At 43.6% G+C, this 24384-nt stretch overlaps 1 protein-coding gene across 2 annotated transcripts; it reads right to left on the bottom strand.

Annotated features, from left to right (window-relative positions):
* Nucleotides 1-4165: 4165 nt before the first annotated feature.
* LOC311020120 (AP-2 complex subunit mu-B-like) lies at nucleotides 4166-24139 on the bottom strand. 2 transcript variants are annotated; one of them, XM_084019985.1, is made up of 13 exons: nucleotides 23992-24139; nucleotides 15502-15621; nucleotides 14834-15099; nucleotides 14419-14501; nucleotides 14300-14305; nucleotides 13374-13509; nucleotides 10776-10920; nucleotides 10396-10515; nucleotides 10175-10310; nucleotides 9639-9736; nucleotides 8943-9054; nucleotides 5332-5657; nucleotides 4166-4680 (listed from the first exon to the last, which is right to left on the bottom strand). In XM_084019985.1, exons 2-12 carry the CDS (start codon nucleotides 15573-15575, stop codon nucleotides 5523-5525), a joined length of 1311 nt encoding a protein of 436 aa, XP_083876111.1. In that variant the 5' UTR covers nucleotides 15576-15621; nucleotides 23992-24139; the 3' UTR covers nucleotides 4166-4680; nucleotides 5332-5522. The 2 variants fall into 2 exon arrangements, with proteins under 2 accessions (XP_083876111.1, XP_083876112.1); XM_084019986.1 differs by lacking the exon at nucleotides 14300-14305.
* Nucleotides 24140-24384: the final 245 nt, after the last annotated feature.

The raw sequence follows: 24384 nt of genomic DNA, 5'->3' as shown, positions 1-24384 counted from the left end.
TTTTGCAGACTGAGAATTTCCATCTCCAAATCAACAGCACTGAGACTGAACACCTCACCCATCTGTTCAGAAATGTCAGATATGTCCACATCCATGAAGGGGTTTGAAATAAATGTGGCACAGGGCTCCAGCCTCACAAAGTCTGTGAATCTGCTCTCAAACTCCTCACCCAGCCTGGTCAAGAGGTCTATGTATTTCTGGATGTCCATGGCCCCAGATGCAGCAGAATTTTCTTCCAGCATTTTGTGCACAGAGGGGAAGTGCTGCACTTCCTTTTCTTCAGTTGTTGGAGAAACAGGCCCAGTTTTGCCTTGAAAGCCTTGACAGCACTAATCATGTCACTGATTGTCTTCCCCTTGCCTTGCAATTCACAGTTCAGATTTAATTTCTCTGTCACATCTGCTAGAAATGCCAGGTCCAGTAGCCATTCAGTGTCAGACAGCAGAGTTGTATCCTCATTTCTTGCTTCCATGAAAGCTTTGATCTCTGTCAGAAGTGCTAAAAATCGATGCAGGACTTTTCCTCTGCTTAGCCATCTGATTTCTGTATGCAGCAAAAGATCGCCATATTCTGATGACAGTTCCTCCAAAAATAACTTGAAACTTCGATGTTGTTTGGCCTTTGCTCGAATAGAATTTATTATCTTTATGACAGGTGTCATGACATGATCAAACCCCATGACTTTGGCACAAATGGACTGTTGGTGGATGATGCAATGATAGTTCAAAAAACGAGGAAAATCCGGGTCTGCTTTGCATTTTGCAATGAAGCCATTATGCCTCCCTGTCATGGCTGGGCATCCATCAGTTGTTATTGACACCAATTTTTCTAATGGCACATTCTTTTCGGCAAAGTAGTTCTTCACTACGTTGTAAATGTCCAGGCCTCTGGTTGTTGTTTTCAAAGGTAGCAATGTGAGAAATTCCTCTTTAACGGAGAAGTCTTCAAACACCATTCTAATGAAAACCGCCAGTGAATTGAATTCAATTGAAAACCATTTGCACGTACCTATGTCATGTTCCAACTGCCCCTTTGCGTCCTCTGAGAGCGCAGAAACTCTCCTTGCCATGGTATTCGCGCCTAACTGCACCTCTGATATAGCAGACAGGATTTCAGGGCCATTTTTGTGATCTTTGAACAAAGAATCAGCCACGAGAGTCATTGCATCCTTGACAAAACCCCCATCTGTAAAGGGTTTTTTTTTTCTTTGCTAAATGATGGGCCACTTTGAATGACGCTTCGGTTGCAGCCTCAGCTCCCTTCACTGGTTTTGTGAACAACGATTGCTGCCATTGTAATCCCACTTTCAGCTCGCTCACCTTAGCTGACCGCAGGCTGCTGCCAGAAGGAAAATCACGGTCAAACTTCACGTGTCGCTCCACATTGCTTTTCTTCCCAACGGCAACGCTCGTCCCGCAAATCAAGCACACACACCTGTCTTTTACACTTGTGAAGAAATAGTCAGTCTCCCACTCTTGATGGAAATGGTACGCCTTCTGTTTTTTCTTCGATGGCCCTGCCTCACTCATTGTTTATCAAGATAAACTTTATCTTGTATGTTAGCTTCAGTCACGTTAAAATGAAATCCACGTTTCTTCGTTAATTGCGTTCACGTTCGGCTCGGAAATATTAGCAATAGCCGCCGGCTTGCGTTACTGTTACTCAAACGTGATTGGTCGATATTCACTGTGGGGTGGGGGAAGGAAGGGGGGGGTGGGGGGGGGGGGGGGTTAGCTAGATCTAGAGTTGTAGTAAGTAGAATAGATAGAGTTTGCTATGAGTGAGGTTTTGTTTATGAGTAGGGTAGATTCTTTTTATTTGCTTTCTTTTAATTTTTTATATTTTGGATTTGCTTGACGAGCTACTTATTGAGGGCCTGCGAGCTACCGGTAGCTCGCGAGCCCCCTGTTGGAGACCCCTGCTTTAAAGGAACAACATATGGTGTTCCTTATCTACATATGTGGCTTCAAGTGTCAAAGGTATTTATATGACCCACACAGCAGACTCCCACTGGTATCTAACCAGACCTTATATCTCTGAGAAGGTCCGAAGAGGAGGACAGGAGGTCGTAATCTGTTAACCCGACCAGGTTTCTCTGTACAAATCATTTTTGGTAGAGTTGAAGGGAACTTATTATTGGGATAGGTCAAACAAATGAAACATGAACTGTAAATATTTCTCTGTACAAATCATTTTGAACAAACATTTTTTTGGTAGAGTTGAAAGGAACTTTTGATCAAACACATACAATGCAAACCTATCAAGCTAGCCCAAACAAGTTTGGTAACTTATTAAGCATTTTGTCCTTAGTGATGCGGGCAGATTAATGAGCAAACATATTTTCGTCTGACTGCGTGAGTGCAGTAGTTATGTCCATGACAATGACCATGTTAATTTTTAGCAATTTTGGTAACTTCTCTGTTCTTCGTCGTAGAACAACGGGACGTTCGCCCGTATGCTTATAATTCCTCAATGATTATTATGGACGGTTTTAAACTAATATTGAGCACATATCTCATCCTTTTCTTGGATTGGTCAAAATGTGAACATGTTTTCCTGCAGAGTTCATGTGATCTCTCTCGGCATGCCAGCAGACCAGGTCATTAGTTTATGACTCCCAAGAGGGGAGGAAGGGGTCTTCACCATGCCTTGGGAGCAAATGGTGAGAAATAGATATGGTGTTATCCTTTATACTTCAATCGAGGCTCTCTGTCAAACAAAGGTGTTAATCAGTTTCCAGCTGTGTTAATGGTGCCACAAAGTCTGGTGTTTCTGAAGGTTTTGCCCCCCCTTCTTCTCATCCGGGGTGCGTGGGGAACTCGTTGATGCTCTGACTTCGGGGTTCGTAAATCCTCTAACCAAGCCTTAAAGTGGCCTCCATTTCCTCCAGGTCGGTCCATTTGACCTGAAGGAGAATGTTTACTCATCTGCAGTGAGGGACCTTTGTCTGTATATCTTTATCTGTATATCTTTAAAAGGTGAATAGTTCATCTTTCGTTCGTTGAGAAGTCACATCCGAGAATCGTGGGCTGTGGCCCCTACACGTACGTGGTCCTCCCTCTCCCTTCGAAGAAAATCCCATGCATTGATTTTTATTGCTAAGGCACTAATGGGTAAATTACCCCTCTACATTTCAAATTTGCTTTTTTTCTTCTTTTTTTTCTACCACAATAGTGTTTACAGGACTAGGTCATCAGAAAAAAATACTATTAAGCACACCATCAACAAGAACATAACTTGGTAAAACAGCTTTTTCATCATATGCACCAAATGTCTGAATGAACTTCAAGGCATTTTAAATCTTGAAACTCTTCCACCTCTCAATACTTTTAAAAACCTTATAAAATCAACCTCGACTGAACAATGCAACTGTATTTAATCATATGCCTTTTTAGCTGTCTGTTTTTAGCTGTCTGTTTTAGCTTGTAATAACTTAGCTAGTGTGTTTTCGTGTGTGTCGTATGTCATCTGTGTTTGTGGCCTTGTCTTGTCTTTTGTGTGTACTGTAACTCTTTGCCGTCTGTCTTGGCCAGGACTCCCTGTGAGAAGAGTTATTGTAACTCAATGGGACCTTTTCCTGGTTAAAGAAAGGTTAGAAAGAAAACAAACAGAATTGGCTGCATTGTTTTCCAGTTTGGGTGTGAAAGGCTTAGAATCAGGCTCTCAAATGAGTTATAATTTAGTTTTGGTTTGGGATTGATTGATAGGCTTGAATCAAAAATGGCTGCAACTCCTCTTCCTGCTGCTGCCTCGAGATATATGAGTATTAATATGGCTGGGAGGACTAGCTTTAAGCAAACATAGTCTTCATCACGTAGCCGGGTTTCAGTCAGGCAGAATAAATCAATATGATTATCGGATATTGAATCATTGACTAATACTGCTTTAGATGAGAGAGATCCGATGTTTAAGGTCCACATTTAATTCTCTTCTTTTGTTGTACTACGTCAGAAGTACTAATTTTTATTAGGTTTTCATGTGAAATCTCTTTTCTGTTTGACTGAGTTAATTTAGGTGGTTGGGGACAGACACCGTTCTTATGTGGTTTAGGTTTTGGGTGGGTGACTGCTCTAATGGAGGCGCAGAGCAGTGTGTAAGACTGCAACTCTGCTGTATAAAGTAAGTTTGGTTGAACGATAGATCAATAAATATAATTAATCCATCATTCAGTTGGAGTGATTTTATTGAGAAAAATGACTTCAGGCACACACATCTGACCACACACACACAAACACACACACATATAACCCTTACATCAGTTCCACACATATGGATACAAAAACTGTAAAAAAACAAAACAAAAACAACAGCAGAGATTTATTCAGAGAATTCAACAAAAAAAGCTATGCATGCTGGGTGACCACATGGGCCACAAATGGACATGACAGGAGGACTCACTCTGTGCTTCTGTACATTAAACTACGATTGTTGTCACTTAAAGGGACACGCCGTTCACGTTCTAATCAGACACTATGCAGGTGCATTGTGGGAAGTGTAGGATGTAAAGGTCAGGATATCTGTAATCACAACAACTGATGTAGACTGTCCTTATAAACTATGATGTCCCTGGGAGTCGTCATATAATCCCGGGAGTGACTGGCCTCTACTGGAGGAAACCTGCTATTGACCTTAAATGTTGCCATTAGCTGATCCCGAGTCAGGTGACGTATATGGAGGCAGCTTTAGGAGGGCACTTTAGGGCCAGTTGATCTGTACCACGCCTCGGCACGATTGCCAGTCACTACAAGAGAGAACAAAGAGAACATGACTGAAACTTTACTGACAAGTCCGTCTGCACATATTTCTAGTCAACACTTGGCCTCCATCAGAGCAGGTGATGCAAGCGATTTTGGCAGGATTTTTATTGTAAAAGAACGGAGACTCCTGCTGTGTCCTAGAGCAACAACAATATTCATTCATAGATCTTCTCGATAGCGGAGGGAGATCCGAGTTGAACACGGAGCGATAATGAGTGGGACGGCCTGTCGATTAAAGCCTACGTCATGTCCACATTGCATACCCGTGCATGTGCATGTGCATGAACCTAACGGACTCAAATCCAGCTCTTCAAGCGTGCCGTTCTAAGTACGGAACGGAGCATCACAGGACTTTAGGCTCCATCGTGCCTGGGCGCGGTACGGTTGGTGTAGTGGGAGTGTGCCCTTAGTCACCAAGCATTAGCTTTAGTGATTAGCATTAGCGATTAGCAATTACCACTAGTGATTAGCATTGGCGATTAGTATTGTATTGATACACTGGTAATATAAATGAGAAAATGACAGACGTGACAGGATGCGTCTCTACACTTGTTCATGTTGATATTCATTTCACCTTCTAGAGACATTCTTAATATTTCCAGGCTCAATGCGCTTCAGCTGGTTTAGTTACTATTTAATAACGTTTCTGCAAAAGTGGAACACGACGACACAACTTTTTGATGTCTCTCTCACACACACACACACACAGAGAGAGAGGACGACAACAACAACGTCATGGGGCAACCCATCAGTCCCGGCGGCAGGTCAGCAGCGGGTTTCGTAGATGCCGCTTCGTCCGATGTAACGAACCCATTTGATAACGTCGTGGTCACTGTAGTTGAGCTTCGGCTCAAACACCTTCAGGTACCGGACTTTCAGACCTGATGGCGCAAACGGCACCTGAAGAAGAGGAGACAGTGAAGAAGGTGCTCTTTATATACGATAGCAAGCCAATCATCAACCAGCAGGAGTATTACACCACCAGGTAATAATAATAATAATTAAAACTGCATAGCAGTATCGTGACCAGTGTTGGGCAAGTTACTCTAAAAAAGTAACTAGTTAAAGTACTAGTTACTTCTCCCAGAAAGTAACTAAAGTAGTTACTGAGTTACAAATTCTAAAAGTAACTAGTTACTTTGGAAAGTAACTATTATGTTACTTTCAAATCATTTTTAAATACTGATGTGTCTCAAATAATTTGGACCCCATCTCCATCCCTCTTTGATGGAACTTAAAATACATGTGCATGTTCAATTATTTATGATAAATCTGAGTATTATAATGAAATGGATACTCAATACATTACAAGCAGAAATCAACAGTGCACAAATCTAAACAATTTTATTGGAGATATTATAGTTACTATGCTTATATTGGATTGATTAAATTAACACAATATATCTTTTGGAACTTTTGATATTTATTGCACCTCAACAGGTCACAACTAAGCAAAATAAAATTATTCTTGTTAAGCAATATACCAAAAATAAATAATAAATATATTTACTCTTGTAGTGTAAATTAGGGGGGAGGAAACAATAGGCATACTGTACGTATGTTTTTACGTAATGTTGTGTGCAAGGACGAAATTTTGATTTCAGATGTGGGGGGGGGGGGGACAAAAGTATTTTTAATAAAACTAACTCTTTCAGTTCACTGTGTTTTCTAGTAGTTCATCTAGGTTTCTATTGCTACGTTTAAGTTTACTGTTCCCTTTTGTGGTTTTACTGGTTGTAAATCATGTTGCAAAACATCACCCCATTCTAATCCAATAGTTTTAATAACAATAATAATAATACATTTTATTGATCAGATTATTGAGAGCTTTGTAAATGATGAGGAGGATCTTGAAGTGGATATGCTGCTTTATTGGGAGCCAGTGAAGGTGTTGCAGGATGGATGTAACGCATTTCTTTGAGTAACTTACACTTTGACTTCTAAAGAAGTCTCTTATGTCCACTTTTCTTTTAGACATCCTGGCTGCGTCTAATTACCAAACACACATGCACGCGCGCAAATGGACACCGATTCAAACGTTAATGTAAATGAAACTTCTGATATTACAATCTTTCTAGCCGACGTGAACCAGGCAGAACAAACTCCTAACGCACAGTAGCAGACTGCTGTAGGACTCGTGACCGCAGACTAGCAGACCGGTGTGCAAGCAAGATGGAGTGACAGCTGGGACAGCCAATCACACTGGCTTCAGCTTGAGCGGCCGTTTTCCGCTTGGTCCTAGTGCTTGACCGCGTCTCTGTTTAATATAGCGTAACATTTGTTTTTTTCTGCCTTCAATGAAGTAATGCGACACATGAAGTAATGCGACACACGTAACGATAACGGCGTTATAATAATGAGATGAGTAATCAAATAGATTACTTGTTACTGAAAAAAATTAACGGCGTTACTAACGCCACTACTTATAACACTGTTATTCCCATCACTGATCGTGACGGGCCCTCGCTCATATGTGGTCGTGGACTGCCTGCGGCCGCCTCTTGTGGCGCAATTTGAGACACAAGCGATTGACACAGAAAGGCATCCATCTCTCACGTGCGGTCGTGGAGTGCCTGCATTCACATGACAGCGTGGCAGCCGCCTACCTGTGCTGCGGCTGCCTCCTTGTCACGTGCAGTGCACTGCGGTCACAAGTGAAACTACATTTCAGTAACAAAGTTCACACACATGTCCATGCCTTCCTGACATCTCTCCTCCTCCCCCTGTGTCCTCCTTGCAGGCTGAAATGAGTGGAATTAGTAAAAAAAAATCAGGTATGGCTTTTACTTGGAAAAAGTCACAAAATTAATGACATTTTCTGTCGCCAGTAGATGGCGCTCTGACTGAGTGAATATAACAGTGCAGATGTGTTCAGGAAGGAACTCTAATCAAGTATGGAAAGTTTGGAGCAGATCAGAGAAGAAACACTGAAGTTATAATAGTTTGGATGTTTATGGCAGAGTTCAACTGACAGCTGTGTGAGGTGCATGTGAAGTGTGCCATCTCTCCTCCTCCCTTTGTGTCCAGGCTGAAATGAGAGGAATTAAAAAAAAGGGAATTAAAAGTGGTAGACTGTTGATCTGGTGTCAAGCAGACTGGAACTGCATGTCGGATTCACATCTTCTCCATGTGTCACTGATAGATCTCTGACTCCCCCTGGTGGTTGCTGTGCCCCTGTGTCTCTCCCCCCTATGTCCCTGAGTGAGGATTTAGTGAGAAACTTGGCTGAATTACACACCTGCCTAAAAACATTTTTTTTACCCACTTTATGACTTTAGGCGGTGGGTCCAATTTCATGCGTGTACGCCCAACCTAGAGGGGGGGCTGTTGCTCAGAAAAAGGGCCTAAAATCAGTCACATTTCATGTTGCCATTAGGTGGTGCTCTGACTGTGAGTCAAAATTGCAGTGCAGTTGTGTTCAGGACGTGACTCTTATCAAGCATGAATATTTTGGAGCAGGTCGGAGAAGAAACGCCGAAGTTATAACAGTTTTAATGCCTTTGGCGAAGGTTCAAAATAGTAGCGCAGTCAAGGCGGGGCCGTGGCCACGCCCCTAAATATTCTGGACACAACTTTTTGTCCTTAAGGCCTTTCCAACCACATACCAAATTTTGGTATCGATCGGATCAACGGTATAGTCGGTTTTAGATTTAGTACAACCCCTGTGAATGGGTTATCTTCTGATTACATATACAATACAAATACAAAGCATATTTTCAAAACCTTTTTGGACCATCACCCCAGCTAGGTGTAACGAGTATGCATACCAAACTTCCTGTTTTTCATAAAATCCAAGATGGCGGAAAATTTTGCCAGGCGGACTTTTGTACTCCAAGAGGATTTTTTTGTAGAGGAGACTTGTCTGCACATGTGTGCAAAATTTCATGTCAATCGGAGTTACGGTGCGGCGGGGCTGGCGAATCTCCACGTTGGTGGCGCTAGCGAGCATTTTTTTCATGGCCGAATGCGAAAACGCCAAATTCTCAAATTTTTCACCAGGCCGCATGAACACTCCAAATTTGGTTAGTTTTTTTTAATGCCTAGGCCAACCAAAACGCAGGTCGAAGTCGTGTAAGAACAATAAGAAACATTGCAATAACAATAGGGCTTCGCAGCCCGACGTTATAGGCGCTCGGGCCCTAATAATAACAGTAATAACAAGAATAATAAAGAGCAGAGACGGACCTCAAAGTTCATGGAGATGGGAGGTCGAGCCCACTTCTTCTTATCGTTGGTGGGCAGCAGCTCGATCTCTGCACTGATCTGAGACTCCTTCATCCCTGCCATCCTCTTCACCCTACACACACACACACACACACACACACACACACAGTGCCATTAAACTTCAGTGTTATAGTTCATTATCAATTAAACGTTAAGACGTTAACGCTGATCTTTAAATGTCTGTCATATTAAGTTGAATATAAATCTCCATATTTGAAAAGCTGACAATAAAAATGAATCCTGACACAAACATTGTCATCATGAGTCCTCATCATAAACCGGCCAAGTTCGCCACAGCAAAACTTAAAATGGTAAAAATGGTAAATGGCCTCATTTATATAGCACTTTTGTCCAAAGCGCTTTACAGGAATGAATGACATTCACCCATCCACGCACACATTCACACAGCAACGGTGGAGTCAACCACGCAGGGCGACAGCCAGCTCGTCAGGAGCAATTGGGGTGTGGTGAGCACAATGGATGCACATGTGAATGAAGTTGATTTGAGATAATGACTCACTGGGAGAAGTACACAAGGTTTTATGAATCACAACCATACATTTCCTCATTTCTATGTATGCAAACAATTGGTTTGTCCTTCTGTTTTCTAAATGAGAGCTGGCAGGTGGACCGGTCCAGGTCTTTGTGTTCACCTACTTCCAGACGATGGCGTTCTCGCTGGCTTTGTACTTGGCTTTTCCCTTCATACAGATGAGCTGGACGCCGCTGGTGTTGAGGGGGGTAGGGATCCTCACCTGGGGGGGCACACAGTTTTACTTTGTGTCTCTTTAAACTTCTCTAAAGATCCACAATTCTTTACAGTCATAATTTAAAATAACCCTATATTATAAATAGTAGATCCAAACTCTTAAAGTACCCAAAAGATCACAATAAATAACGAGTTAATACTTTAAGACTCATTAATCATAGTATTCATTGTTTTATCATAAACCTTAGTAAATCAATGTAAAGGTGAGTTAAAAATGCTTCCGAGGGGGTGTCTGGCTGGATGTCTTGGTGGAAATTACCTAGGGTCCATTTCACTCCGAACCATCACTTTAACACGAGGCAAAAAATCACCTTAAAAGCTGGCTCTTTCTAAAGGGATCTTTTTACCCTGAATTCAGTCTGTGAGGCAGCGAGCTGCATTCATCGCCTGAGAAGCATTTCAGATATAATTATTTAAATAGTACCTCGATCTTCTGAGCGAGCAGCGACGACTTGAAGTTTGACTTGATGACGACTTTGACCTCGAGTTTGGTTCGACCGACCTCTCGGACGAGAGGGATGACCCTGAACGGCAGGATGATGTCTTTGGTGGTCCGATACCTGTACACAGATGGACGTCGGTCTCAGGTCTGTTGTCTCCTGTCTCATTAACTCTGTGTGTGTGTGTGTGTGTGTGACCTCTGACCTCATGAGCTCATAGTCTCCGTCCGGAGGGATGAAGCTGATGCTGCGTTCAGAGTCAAACTTACTGAGCCGAACACACTGATGGAAGGTGCAGTCATCGATTGCTATCGACTGTTTACCGCTGAGGGGGAGACAGAGGACAGTTCAGAAACTCTACTGGAAAATCGCTACTTTAAGAACAACAGTAACATTATGCATAAAGACTGTTGAGTCTGAATATCCTGATGTGTGTTTCATGAATATGTCTATAACAAAATGTAATAAAACACATGACGAAGAGACACAGATATAAGGAGATCAGTGCTGCTGTTGGAACCAAACTTAAAAGTGTGAAAGGGTCTGAGGAAGTGACCATATATGGTGACGTGTGTGACCTCTGACCTCTTGCCTCCGTCCTCTGAACTCGCTCCTTTCCCCTGCTTGTCGATGACGATCTTGTCGTTCATCCCAAACTTGCACTCTGGCATCCCGCTCAGGTAACTCTTCATCACAACCCGACCGGAGACATGAGCGCTGAGCACCTGACCTGCACACACAACGATGCCACGATCGGACGACACCATGACACCTGATCACTTCTATTACAACAAATGAGCTGCCGCTGCAAAATGATTCCCGCTGCTACTTCAGAATTTCATGAAATGTCATTCACACGACTCTGCCAGGGCTTTTCATTTGACACAACAGTGAACACAGGTCAAACTCTATTGACTGAGCTAAACAAGCAGCCCAAGAACCCAAAACACTACGAATGTTCACAGCTTTTAATTATTCCAAAGAGCAAAACAAGAGTTCTCCCTCAACAGGAACATTGGAGGAAAAATCCAAAACGCCCTTGATGAAACAAAAGTCAGCAGTATTTCAACAGCTGCTGAAAAAGATCCTAGAAGCAACACTGTACCTGATTGGACACGTTTTCATTGCCCCTGTGATCCTCTAGCATGACTCTTCCCTTTGTCACTTACATTTGATTTTATATAAATATATTTTAAAACATGATTACACTTAAATGATGGAATAAACCTCATCTTATAGACTCTCACATAAAGAATGCCCTTTTTTGTGCTTTTGGCATGAAGATGAATTTCATGTTATGTTGTACAGAGTTCCTATCTGGGAACTTATATTTCACAATAAACTGATACTTTAGAAGTATGGTGACACCCTGACATTAAAACACACTCTGACGCAAGAAGACAGTTTTAACCAAACTATGGAAACATTAATGGCCTCTCTGTCTCCCATGCTGCAGCACCACTCACTGCCTGAACAGCTACTGATGCACCAGCGGGGGTGCTGTTTACAAACAAAGTATTTTTGAACACTGTTTAATGTTACACCTGAACATCTCCTGTACATTTTAATTAATAAAATTTTTATTAATAGGAAAACAAATACAAATAATACAAATTCTACGTTCTATCATTTATTATTCCATTACTATTTTTGCCACGATACATCAACTTGTGAGGACATTATCTTGTGGGGACATGAGCAAGTTGACATATCTTTTGGGGACCATTATCTTGTGGGGACATGAACTGGTTGACAGATACCTCGTAAAGGACCGTTACCTTGTGGAGACATGAGCAGGTTGACAGATACCTCGTAAGGACCGTTACCTTGCAGGGCTCCAGACTAACTTTTTGCATTGGTTGCACTGGTGAGCCTAACTTTTTTTTTAGGTGCACCAGCACAAAATTTAGGTGCACCCACATTTTTCATTGCGTCGCCTTCAACGCCAAAAAGTCACCTTTTTATTGCTTTCTTTTTACATAATGACACCCCCTTATGGCCTAGGTTAACTGCAGCACCATCAGCACCCAGAGCAACCGTTTTCTCCAGCCAATCTGCACACTGATGCCCAAGCGAAGCAAATGCTTGCTTTGTGGCAGCATAAATTCAGCAAGAATAAAAAGATCATACAGGTCACTTGCCTATAGATTGCAAATGGAAAACTGTTTATGTGATCTTAGCCTAGCCTACTTATATTTTTACTTAGGCTATTCATTTTTAATAATATTAGGAATAGGCTACTATACAATTTCCTATTCATGATCTCTCATGCTGTAATGTGGGCCTTCAAACACTGTGCGTGTCCATGCTCCACCTCGACATGTCCAATTAACATGTTGACCGGCCTCCCTTTCCGCAAAATGTGGCAGTAGACAATAATGCACTCCTTCGTAGAGACGTCTGTGTCGCCGTCAATCATGAATGACGTGTACCGTACGTGGCGTTTCCAATCTCCGCAGTTGTCTTGTTCTTTAGTGTGTCGGCATTTTTTTTCACCAGAATAATTTCGGACTTAAATTTAGTGAACGGCAACTCCTCCTTTGCAATATTGTATGCAACGTTGAATTTTATAATCATTTCAGATTCCTCAGCGGGACCTGATTGATACAGCCTGACGCTGAAATGCAGCTGGAAGAGGGGCCACTTTATTAACACACTTTTCATGGCATGTAGTATGCTTTTTGGACATATTGCGCTTTTTCAACGTCTCGATGCAAAATGTTGTTGACTCTTCCACAAACGCACTATTACCGGCCAAATTCTGACCGCACTCCCGACAATAAATTGAGTCCCTTTGTTTATCGTACATCAGCCAGGGAAATTGCTTCAACCAGTCCTGTCTGAAGGCATATTTTTGGGCTTTTTAATTAGTCTCGGGGCGAGGCTTTCTGCCTCTCTTCATTTTCAAAGAAAATCGAAGCGCTCAGGAGTACCTGCTGTATTTTTCGAACTGACACAATTTACAGCAGTGAAAAGGACCACAGCCAATCAGAGGCAAGGACCTGCCCGAGCTCTGTCTCTTATTGGTTACACGATACCATCAGGAGAACACAAAGAGATGCTGACAGATAAGGTAAGGACCGCTACTTTGTGGAGACATGAGCAGGTTGACAGATACCTCCTAAGGACCGTTACCTTGTGGAGACATGAGCAAGTTGACAGATACCTCGTAAGGACCGTTACCTTGCGGGGACATGAGCAGGTTGACGCTCTCCAACACATCCAGAAAGAGTTCGTTGCGTCTGTATTTGATTCCTTCTCTCCTCCAGCCGATCTGACCAGTGACCTGACTGGTGATCTGAGTCTGCTCCTCTTTGGTCTGTAGAGGTAATACATAGATTGTGTACTAATATCTATACTCCTAATACCCCTTATATTTGAGAAGTTTCTGCTCTAAATCAATGAAAACTGATGAATTTTCCAATGAGGCCAGTATGTAGAATACATTTTTCTTCTTGTGTCCCATTGTCACAAAAATGTATGTTTTTCTACTACTGAAAATGTTATGGAATTATCAAATGTTAAATGCAGTACTTTTACTTGTAATGTTTTACATTTATATTATAAAAGTACTTCTTCCAGCGGCTGCACAGTGGTGTAGTGGGTCACAGCAAGAGGGTCCCGGGTTCGATTCCCGGGTCGGCCCGGGTTCCTTCTGTGTGGAGTTTGCATGTTCTCCCCGTGTAAGCGTGGGTTCTCTCCGGGTTCTCCGGCTTCCTCCCACAGTCCAAAGACATGCGGGATGGGGATAGGTTCATTGATGACTCTAAATTGCCCATAGGTGTGAATGTGAGTGTGAATGGTTGTTTGTCTCTACATGTTGGCCCTGCGATAGACTGGCGACCTGTCCAGAGTGAACCCTGCCTTCGCCCAATGATAGCTGGGATCGGCTCCAGCCCCCCCGTGACCCTGAATACAGGATAAGCGGTAGACAATGGATGGATGGAAGTACTTCTTCCACCTCTGACACCAGTTTTGTTAAATGTACTGAACGCATGACAGACACAGATACAACTTGTAGAACTTTAAAATTATTTAATATGAATAATTAAATTAATTATATGAGGACTGCGTGTGTGGTGCGTGTGTGTGCATCTGTGTGTACTCACGTTGTGCTGCAGGAAGCCGAAGGAAAACGGACAGGAAACAGTTAGTTTCATGTTAAAAGCCCACTGCTGTCTGTTCTTTATTTGATGTGTTATTTAAGTGATATTTTAATTAGTGGTACCTGACTCTTGATGCCTTGTTGAGTGATGAAGGTTTTCAGAGCTCCGGGCTCTGAGTTTTGAGGGTAACCAAAGTCCAGAATCTCTGCAGGGCACAAACACTGTCAGTACAAACAAACAAACAAACAAATGGTAGCACAGACCTTCCCGTCAGTGACGACTCCTGTCGACGCTGTATTTTCTTTAGGTTTTGATTTTCTCATCCAACGCTTACAAAAATCAAAACCTAAAAAAACAACAGAGTGGCAGAAAGATGGCGGCTTCAGGAGGAGAGTCGACTACCTGCTGAAGTTCAGGGTTTAAAGCACAACCACATATAGTAACACTACACCAGAGATGGGAGCGAGACCTCCTATGTCTTTTTAAGAGTAGAGATAATTTCCTGTCCTTCCCTTTCTAAATAAAGCGCCAGTTTACCGTCAAGCAGCTCGTAGATGAGGACAAAGTTGTTCTTGACGTTCTCCTCGCTGATCTTTCCAAAGTAGGCCGACATGACGTCGCACATCTTGTAGAGGAACTCGAACACCATGGTGGCGTTGACATTCTGCTTGGTGACCACCGCCAACCAAATGTTGGAGCGCTTGACATGGAAGAAGCTGGTCCGGGCGATGTTGGTGACCGGAGAGCGGACCTGCTGCCGGGCATGGATTACGTTAACCCGGAATGCATCCACCGCATTTCTCCTGGTCAAAGAGATGAAACAACATTAAAATCAATGGTGCTTCGGCACGGTATGGGACAACTGGGCCTAGTGTGAATGCAACCTCAGTGAAACTTCTGCCGTACCGAAACAGAGGAGGATTCGCTATCATGATCACTCAGTGAAATGTGAACTAACCTCACTGTACCTGAACTAACGTCCTCGTGGTACCTGAACACATCTTCGCTGTCATAGAAGTAACACATCCTCAATGTACCTGAACAGGCATAATGAACACGTCCCCCATTATGCCTCAACAAACACATCCTAACTTTTCCTGAACATCTCCTCACTGTACCTGAACACATCGTGAGCAGACGGTTTGACTGTGGTTGACTTAATTGCCTGAATCATCGGCACTGTGGCAGTGACTTTCAGAACTCACCCGATATCATCTCGGTACACCCTGGAGATCAAGACCTCCCCCTTGTGGTTGTAGATGAAGAGTCCTCCAATCATGGCCGACACTTGTCAGTCAGTCAGAGCTGACCATAATGAAGAGTCACTGCGGAGGAGGACGACGAAAATTATTATTAGAGACGAGAACTGTGTGGCCCTGTGAAGACCTAGTCTACACTAGGGGTCTCAGGTGAGATCAGAACATTATCATCGTTCAGGTCTGCTTCTGTGGTGGCAGATAATGAAAACATTACAGTATAATATGGTAATGTAGCTTCACGCAGCACAACAAACTCATAGAGAAAATAGTCAATGACCCAATGTCCATAACATTTGTACCTTTATTTATTTGTAATCCTAAAATATCACAAGAACCAAACTTTACCATCTGCTGCTTTATGAGAACACGTTTAAAACGTGGTGACACGTTGGTCAGATGTGATAGTTGAGTCAACACCAGCAAGCTTTCACCACTGGAGAGGAATGTTAACTTCAACACATTACATTTGCTAAAGTGGTTAGCGTTTCACTTTTTGTATGTTGATTGGAAATTTAGAAGAACAGCATTTAGCTATCATGCTAACCCACAGTGTTTCCCCTACCATTGTACAGACCTCCAGGCCAAGGGGACCTGCCGCCAGGCCAAAAAAAAAAATCAATATGCCAAAAATAAGCCACCTATCAATTAATTCATAAATCAATAATCATTTACATTAGGAGCGCCTCTGTGCAGCGCAACCCGAGTCAACCTGCTTTGCTGCCTAGTAACCATGCGAGCACCGCTGCTGAGAGCGCGGGCATATATTCTGAGATGTTTACGGTTTGTTAGCTAACCAACAAAAAAAATGACAGGTGCAACGGAAGAAAGGGGGGCAGATTGCCACGAATAGCCGTGGAACGGAGCCCGCTTCCTTTCGGCGCCCTTTTTAACCGATAGTGTAGTTCAGACCAGACGCGAAGCGCCACGATCCTATGCGGCCGTCTTGCGGCGTGCAGTGATCGTTACGGCAACTTTTCTATTTTGTGCGCGATACGCGAGCGATCGCGTCAATTCTGGCAGGAAGTCACACAAAGAAACACAAGACTATTCGCGGCACTTCGGCGGCTGGTGGTACATGGCGACTGCCGACCCCTGTCCGACGGGGGACCGCGGGCCCGGACCGACTGGTAACGTTGACCCAGCAAAAAGAAATAGAGCTAAACACAGAACATCTGGCTGGGATCCCAAATGGCTTAATAACCATAACTACAGCCCTTGGTTGTACCACACTCCCCATGCTAAGTTTACAATTTTTCTTATATTTTTGTTCTGATTGAGGAGCCTCTCTCTCTCTCTCTCTCTCTCTCTCTCTCTCTCTCTCTCTCTCTCTCTCTCTCTCTCTCTCTCTCTCTCTCTCTCTCTCTCTCTCTCTCTCTCTCTCTCTCTCTCTCGGTGGTCGGGCGGAGATTAGCCGTAACTCTCACGTGTTGCACGTGGCAATGGCAAACATCCGGTCAAGCTCCGTCTCTTCTTCTGCGTTTTTGTAGCAGAAACAGCGCCGCATAAGGGCCTGGAATATCTACTACAGCGCGCTGAGTCGTTTTCAGTGGATTCGTCTGGACGAGGATTTTCTTGAAACAACGCCAAGGCAAAACGGAGAAAAACGTTTTGCTTCGTCTGGACGGCCCTGGACGACCCCTTAGAGACAGACAGGTAACCAGTCTATCACAGGGCTGACATGGAGAGACAGACAGGTAACCAGTCTATCACAAGGCTGACTTGTAGAGACAGACAGGTAACCAGTCTATCACAGGGCTGATATGTAGAGAGTAGACCAACAACCATTAACTCTCACATTCACACCTACGGGCAATTTAGAGTCATGAATTAACCTATCCCCATCCTGCATGTCTTTGAACTGTGGGAGTAAGAAGGCAACAGTGCTACCCACTACACCACCCTGCAGCCCCGCAAAATCTGTGTGATCTGTGTTAATAATATTTATATAATAATGACAATTAAAACTGCAAGCAGTAACGTGATGGGCCCTCGCTCATATGTGGTCGTGGAGTGCCTGCGGTCACACGACAGTGTCGTGGACGCTGCCTGTGCTGCGGCCGCGGCCGCCTGCTCGTGGCGCAAGTTGAGACACAAGCGATTGACATTCAAAGACATCCATCTCTCACATGCGGTCGTGGAGTGCCTGCGGTCACACGACAGTGTCGTGGACGCCTACCTGTGCTGCGGCCGCCTCCTCGTGGTGCAAGTTTAGACACAAGCGATCGACATTCAAAGCCATCTATCTCCCTGACTGCTGTCTGAGGTGTGTGCTAAGTGTGGAGCAGATCAGACAATGAATAAAATCATTAGCTGGTGTGGAAAGTTTCATGAGTGTTGATCTGGTGTTAAACAGTGACAGAGGTCACATCTTCTCTCCGAGTCCCCTTACGCCGGGTTCAAAATTTCATGTCAATCAGAGTTACGGTGTGGCGGGGCTGACGTATAGACATGCTAGGTGGCGCTAGCGAGCAAATTTTTCGTGGCCGAATGCGAAATCGCTACTTTATCGCAATTTCCTGTCATTTCTACGCACACACCAATTTTGGTGAGTTATTTTTAATGTTCAGGCCTCCAAAACGCGAGTTAAATTGGCGTAAGAATAATAAACATTTGAATAACAATTGGGCTTCGCAGCCCGACGTTGTCGGCGCTCGGGCCCTAAGAATAGAGCTTATTTGTATACAGTAACACTTATCAAAACAAGTAATTAGTGCACAACACAATACCAGACACACACATTTAATACAGTACAGTATAACTGTCTTTACACAACATGTGCATTGTGCAATAATAAATACCGTAAATCCTCAAATATAGGCCTATAGCACAGGCAGCGTTAGGGCTGAACGATTTATCGTTTTCGGACCGAAATTGCGATTTCAGACAACGCGATCATGTGATCGGCAAAGCTGCGGTTTTTGCAGCGCTCCTGACTCACCCAGGATCTGTTGTCAACTATTTTACACATGCCGTCTCCCGACCATCCTGCCAAGCTCACCAATCAGACTACTCGTGAACAGGTCACGCTAACCAATCAGGATTAACCTGCTCCGTATTTGTAATTAGTCAGAAATTACTTCAACTGGACCAGAAGCGGAGTTAGGGGATTTAATCGCCAAGAAAAACAGCACGTCCGTCATTTGGGAGTATTTCGGGTTTGAGGCTGCAGACGTGCACCAGAAACGGGTACTGTGAAAAATCGCAATTAGATCTTTTCCCAAAATCGTTCAGCCCTAGGCTTTCTCCACGACGGTCGACAATCGCTTCTGCTCAGCTGTTGTTCATTCAGAGCTATTTTTTCATTATGGAGTAAATAACCCCATATTAACCCCCACAATTAACATGCCATGTTAAGTTTGTACACTTTTTTTATTTATCCGTTCTCTCTGAGAGAGAGAGAGAGAGAGAGAGAGAGAGAGAGACACACACACAGACAGAGAGAGTGTGTATGGTAGTAGACAGTAGTAGTGCAGATATACCGTTGAAATACACATATTTGTTTATCTACTCTTCACATTTATTAAATGTATTGACTCTTCCTGTTTCCCAGTGCGAGTTGAGATACACAAATATGATCGCATTTGTCAATCGCGGTATTTTATTTTGGAAATTGCTTTTATTTTGAAAATTGACCGGATTGTCTCGTGTTTCTTTGTGTGATTTCCTGCCAGAATTGACGCATTCGCTCGCAGCACGCGCAAAAAATAGAGCAGACGCCGAAACGATCGCTTCACGGTGCGGGACGACCGCGCCTATTCGCGGCGCTCTGCGTATGGTGTGAACTACACTATAGCTTAAAGGAAAAATCCGGTCATTTTTTACCCCATTTCCGTTGTCCTCAGGGTCCCCAAACAACCCGACAAAAATTGACGTTGCCTAGCCCGAGATCTGTACCTGCCTGGCAGCCTTCCAGACTCGCTCCAATGCTAACCCATTGGGGCACGTTTTATCTGCTTTCCTGGGCCTCAGAAAACAATTCCAAGACCTATGCAACACAGGTTGGGTCCGTACGAGACACCACGGTGCTCGTTTAGCTCAAATAGTGTGACAAAACGACATAAATATGTGTGTTTTTGCATGGAGTTACTCACCTCAAATCACCCTGTAGACATTAGCAGTAGATAGCCGAGTGCCTGTCGTCCCTCCCAGTCACCGCAGAAACGAAAACGTTTTACACGTAGTTTTGATTTTGTATCCATAAAGAAACGACCGAGCTGAGCAGTCGTCATGTCCGTAATCCATGAAGCTGGTATGTCCATATGTATGACTATGTTACACATAGCAACGATAGCTTCAGCTAGTAACATGCCAGGCGCTCGTCCCTCCCACTCACCGCAGAAACAAAGACGTTTTCCCCATAGTTTTGATTTTGTATCCATAAAGAAACGACCGAGCTGTGCAGTCGTCCTGTCCGTAATAAATCCATTAAGCTGGTATGTCCATATGTATGACTATGTTACAACATAGCAACGATAGCTTCAGGTAGTAACGTGCCGGGTGCTCGTCCGTCCCAGTCACTGCAGAAACGAAAACGTTTTCCTCGTAGATTTTGTATCCATAAAGAAATGATCGAGCAGTGCAGTCCTCATGTCCGTAATAAATCCATGAAGCCCTTATGTCCATATGTATGACTATGTTACAACATAGCAACGACTGCTTACAGCTAAACAGTAGCCGGGAGCCAAAAGTCTCGCGCAAGTTCCCGTCTCCCGACGTCCTCACTCTGGAGCTGTTTTCAAGCCAATACAGTGACAAACTTCTTTCCATCGAGCAGTGCCGTCATGTCCATATGACAGTGTAACTAGCGCTAGCCTACATAGTAAGATTGCTTAGCCTTTGTGACAGTTGAACCTGCTACAAAGACAACAAATCTCGCGCAGTCTCAGTAGGCTAGTTGTGTTGACAGCACGAGTGGGAGTCGCGTGTGCAGACTGCAGTCTCTCATCAACAGAGTGAGATCAAAGTGACCTTCGCGCGACTGTCCAAGATTTGTCACTGTACTGGCTTGAAAGCAGCTCCAGAGTGAGGACGGCAGACAGGAACTTGCGCGAGACTTGCATTGTTTTGGCTCCCGGCTACTGCTTAGCTGTAAACAGTCGTTGCTATGTTGTAACATAGTCATACATATGGACATAACAGCTTCATGGATTTATTACGGACATGACGACTGCACTGCTCGGTCGTTTCTATATGGATACAAAATCAAAACTATGAGGAAAACGTTTTCGTTTCTGCGGTGAGTGGGACGGACGAGCGCCCGGCACGTTACTAGCTGAAGCTATCGTTGCTATGTTGTAACATAGTCATACATATGGACATAACAGCTTCATGGATTTATTACGGACAGGACGACTGCACTGCTCGGTCGTTTCTATATGGATACAAAATGAAAACTACGTGGAAAACGTTTTCGTTTCTGCGGTGACTGGGAGGGACGACAGGCGCTCGGCTATCTACTGCTAATGTCTACGGGTGATTTGAGGTGAGTAACTCAATGCAAAAACACACATATTTATGTTGTTTTGCCACACTATTTGAGCCTATTCACCGCGCTTCCGCGGCCGCTGTGAACCAGGCGTTAGACATCATTGGAAAGCTTGGAAAGCTTGGAAACTGCACTTTCAGAATCTGTGAATAACTCAAAATGCCCCAAGGTCGACTTGTTCCTGGTTTACTGTGGCTGGTCACATATTCTATGACACTACTAAATGGTAAATGGTAAATGGCCTCATTTATATAGCGCTTTTGTCCAAAGCGTTTTACAACAATGACTGACATTCACCCAGTCACACACACATTCACACACTGACGGTGAAGTCAACCACGCAGGGCGACAACCAGCTCATCAGGAGCAATTAGGGTGAGGCGTCTTGCTCAGGGACACCAGGCACTCAGCTAGGAGGAGCCGGGATCGAACCGGCAATCTTGCAGTTGCCAGTCAACCCGCTCTACCTCCTGAGCTAAACCCCCCATACTACAGCAATACTACTTACTTCTACTACCTCAACAGCAGATACACTATTTTACCATACAGTGGTTTTTTATATACATACATAACATATATTTGGTGTCATTATTTTTATACTTTTATATGTCATTATTTTATACTTTTATACATATTTAACTTTACTTATGTGTCTACTGTCTAGGTCACATTTATATCTTTATGTCTAAAGGCCCTTCATCTATTTATGAGCACATGATGCTTGCTTCCTTCTTTCTTGCCTCAGCAGCTGTTCAATTACGAAAGTATTCTAATTCTGATTTCCACAGATATTTAGGAACAAATAGAAGTCAATTCGAACGTGGTCGCAAACTACAGCCGTCAATTTGATGACAGCTGCTGGAAACTGTGCGACTGGGCTGCAGCTTTTGGGCTCCGCCTCCTGATCTCATCAACTTTATGGACGAGGTGCAGTTTATTCAAACGAGCCCGACATTAGGTTTGTTGGAGATGAGCCAGGCTCATCTATTCTGCTTAGAATAGATTGCCGGCGATCGCCGCACAATGTATGCTGGGTAGTTTTGTGTCCGACTTGATCCCGACCTGCTCTGACGTCATGCACACGTGGGCAACAATAATCACACGAGATCAAGGCGGCCGCAGTTTTTAGAGCCAGTTGTGCAGTTGCTCTCAACCGACTGCAAGCCCAGGGAATGATGGGAAACGCCTGGCTCTCGCCTCATCTATGAGCTGATTGGCTCTTAGTTTTAACAACAAACAGCACGTTTAGTAGAAAATGGAAATTGCCTGTGTGAGTCCGATATTTAACGCTAGATCGTGGGCTGTTAGTCTCATGTTGTGCAATTAAAGTTAAATCTGTTAACAAACATATCTCATGCAGTTAATAATATTAATAATAATAATGATAATAACGGCAATAAAAGAGGTTATTTATATCAACCTTATCAAAATGAGAATTAGCCTACAGTGTGCTTTAAGTGGCAGACATAAAAAATCCAGATACACATTTAATACAGTATAACTGTCAAACTTTACTTATGTGCACTAGATTCTATGATACTACCTCAACAGAAGATACACTACTATACCATACAGTGTTTTATATACATACATTATGTTAATACATTACTACTTTGGTGGCATTATGTTATACTTTAGATGTTTATACTTATTTGACTTTCTTTCCTGACTCTTATGAAGCAACTGCAGCTGCACAATTTCCTGAGGGATTACTAAATTAATCTGAATCTGAATTCCACAGATGTTTATTATATGTTTATTTATATTTTATAGCCTACAGATCACGTCTAACAGGATGTAACTTTTTCTATGACTTCCTGTCAAATCTTCGAAGGCCGATGGAAACTGTCCGACTGGAGCGCAGCTTTTAGGCTCCGCCTCCTGCTGCTCCGCCTGCTCTCGTCTATTTTCCAGGCAAAGCGCAGTTCATCTCCAACAAGCCTATTTACGGGCTGTAAATAGGCAAACACTGACGTTTGTTGTGATCATGGCAACCAACAACAATCGCTATTTTATTGTTATTTAGTTACATGGCCACTGAAAACCGTTTAATGTCCGTTTTACAGACAGAGAGAACATCAGCAAGAACTGCAGGTGTTTTTCCACACTATATCAATAACTCATATACATAAAAAAAATCTGAATTTTCCCTTTAACCTTGTAAAATCCATGTTGGCATAGGCCTATATGCTATCCTTCTATGTGTCCAAATCAACATAGGCTACCAGAAATAAAAACCACCACGTTAACTAACACTAACCACGTTAACATAACAATATTAAATGTAATACGTTAGCTCGCTGATGACGACGCAGCTTCCCGCTATCTATCAAATCCGATGGCTAGAACGCATTTAACCATTGGATGTATGCTCTCACTTATTGTGACTCCGCCACACGCTAAACACGTCTCACGTAAACGAGATGTTAAAGGTCGGTTCTTTTGGTACTTTCGGTATAAAAAAAACATGCGATTCTCATTCCGGTAAGATAACACGTTTAACGGCGGTGAATCACACGAAGACGAAGTCGAGCTGAAGTCACCGCCCAGTCACATATCGTTAGCATACGCGACTATGCGGATGAAAAAACACAATTTCTCGATAAAACAGTCAAATACTATGCTGAAATATCAATAATAAAGCAAATCCATTAACATATCTGCTGTACTGAAAGGAGGCCCCTATTGATTTTCTGCAGATAACCAATCACGACCTAAACGTTAAGTCCGGTACTGATCAGCTACGCGTCATTAACATCAGGATTTTCAGCCGCACGGTTCGTAGACAACGACTAGCTCTTAGCAACAGCAGCTAACGTTGCCGCAGCAGTCACTCGGTGACGAAATCGCCGCGGTCACCTCCCCGCTGCTGCAGTGCAAACAGACGGACGGACGGGCAGACGGATGGATGGACGCACGGACAGACAGGCGGTGTTGTTAATGGTTCTTACCGGATCCGCAGAGAACCTGCTATGTCCCCGGGCTGCCTCACAGAAGACCACACGGGTCACTCCATCTGGACGTTTGACCGTGAAAAGCGAGACTCCTCTGGTCTGAGGCAAGATGTCGGCGGATGTAGCGGACTGTCAGCTGACGGTCGCAGAGCCCGGCCGCGTCCCATTCAGATCAGCCAGCCTCCCTCACATAGACTCAACCCGCGCCACTAACTTGTATTACTTTACATATATTTATATTTAACTACCTCCTGAATAATGTGTTAGTTTGATTCACACACCAACAGTTTAGCGGCTGCTTCTTTCTCGCTCTGAACGCTCACGGTGACCGAGGCCTCGGGTAGCGGATTGGGACGCGTCCCTCCGTCCTCCTGTGTGTCAGCAGAGAGG

Source organism: Eutrigla gurnardus (assembly GCF_963514095.1).
Source record: "Eutrigla gurnardus genome assembly, chromosome: 10".
NCBI classification, from domain to species: domain Eukaryota; kingdom Metazoa; phylum Chordata; class Actinopteri; order Perciformes; family Triglidae; genus Eutrigla; species Eutrigla gurnardus.
Note: the sequence above shows the minus strand (reverse complement) of the source record. Positions and strands in the feature narration are given on the sequence as shown.

Excerpts from the sequence above, each read along its gene's own strand:
- LOC311020120 (XM_084019985.1), bottom strand. The coding sequence starts at position 15,575 with ATGATTGGAGGACTCTTCATCTACAACCACAAGGGGGAGGTCTTGATC. Across the intron at positions 14,502-14,833 it reads CATCTACGAGCTGCTTGACG|AGATTCTGGACTTTGGTTAC; the intron begins GTAAACTGGCGC and ends TGTGCCCTGCAG. Across the intron at positions 10,516-10,775 it reads TCAGAGGACGGAGGCAAGAG|CGGTAAACAGTCGATAGCAA; the intron begins GTCAGAGGTCAC and ends TCTCCCCCTCAG.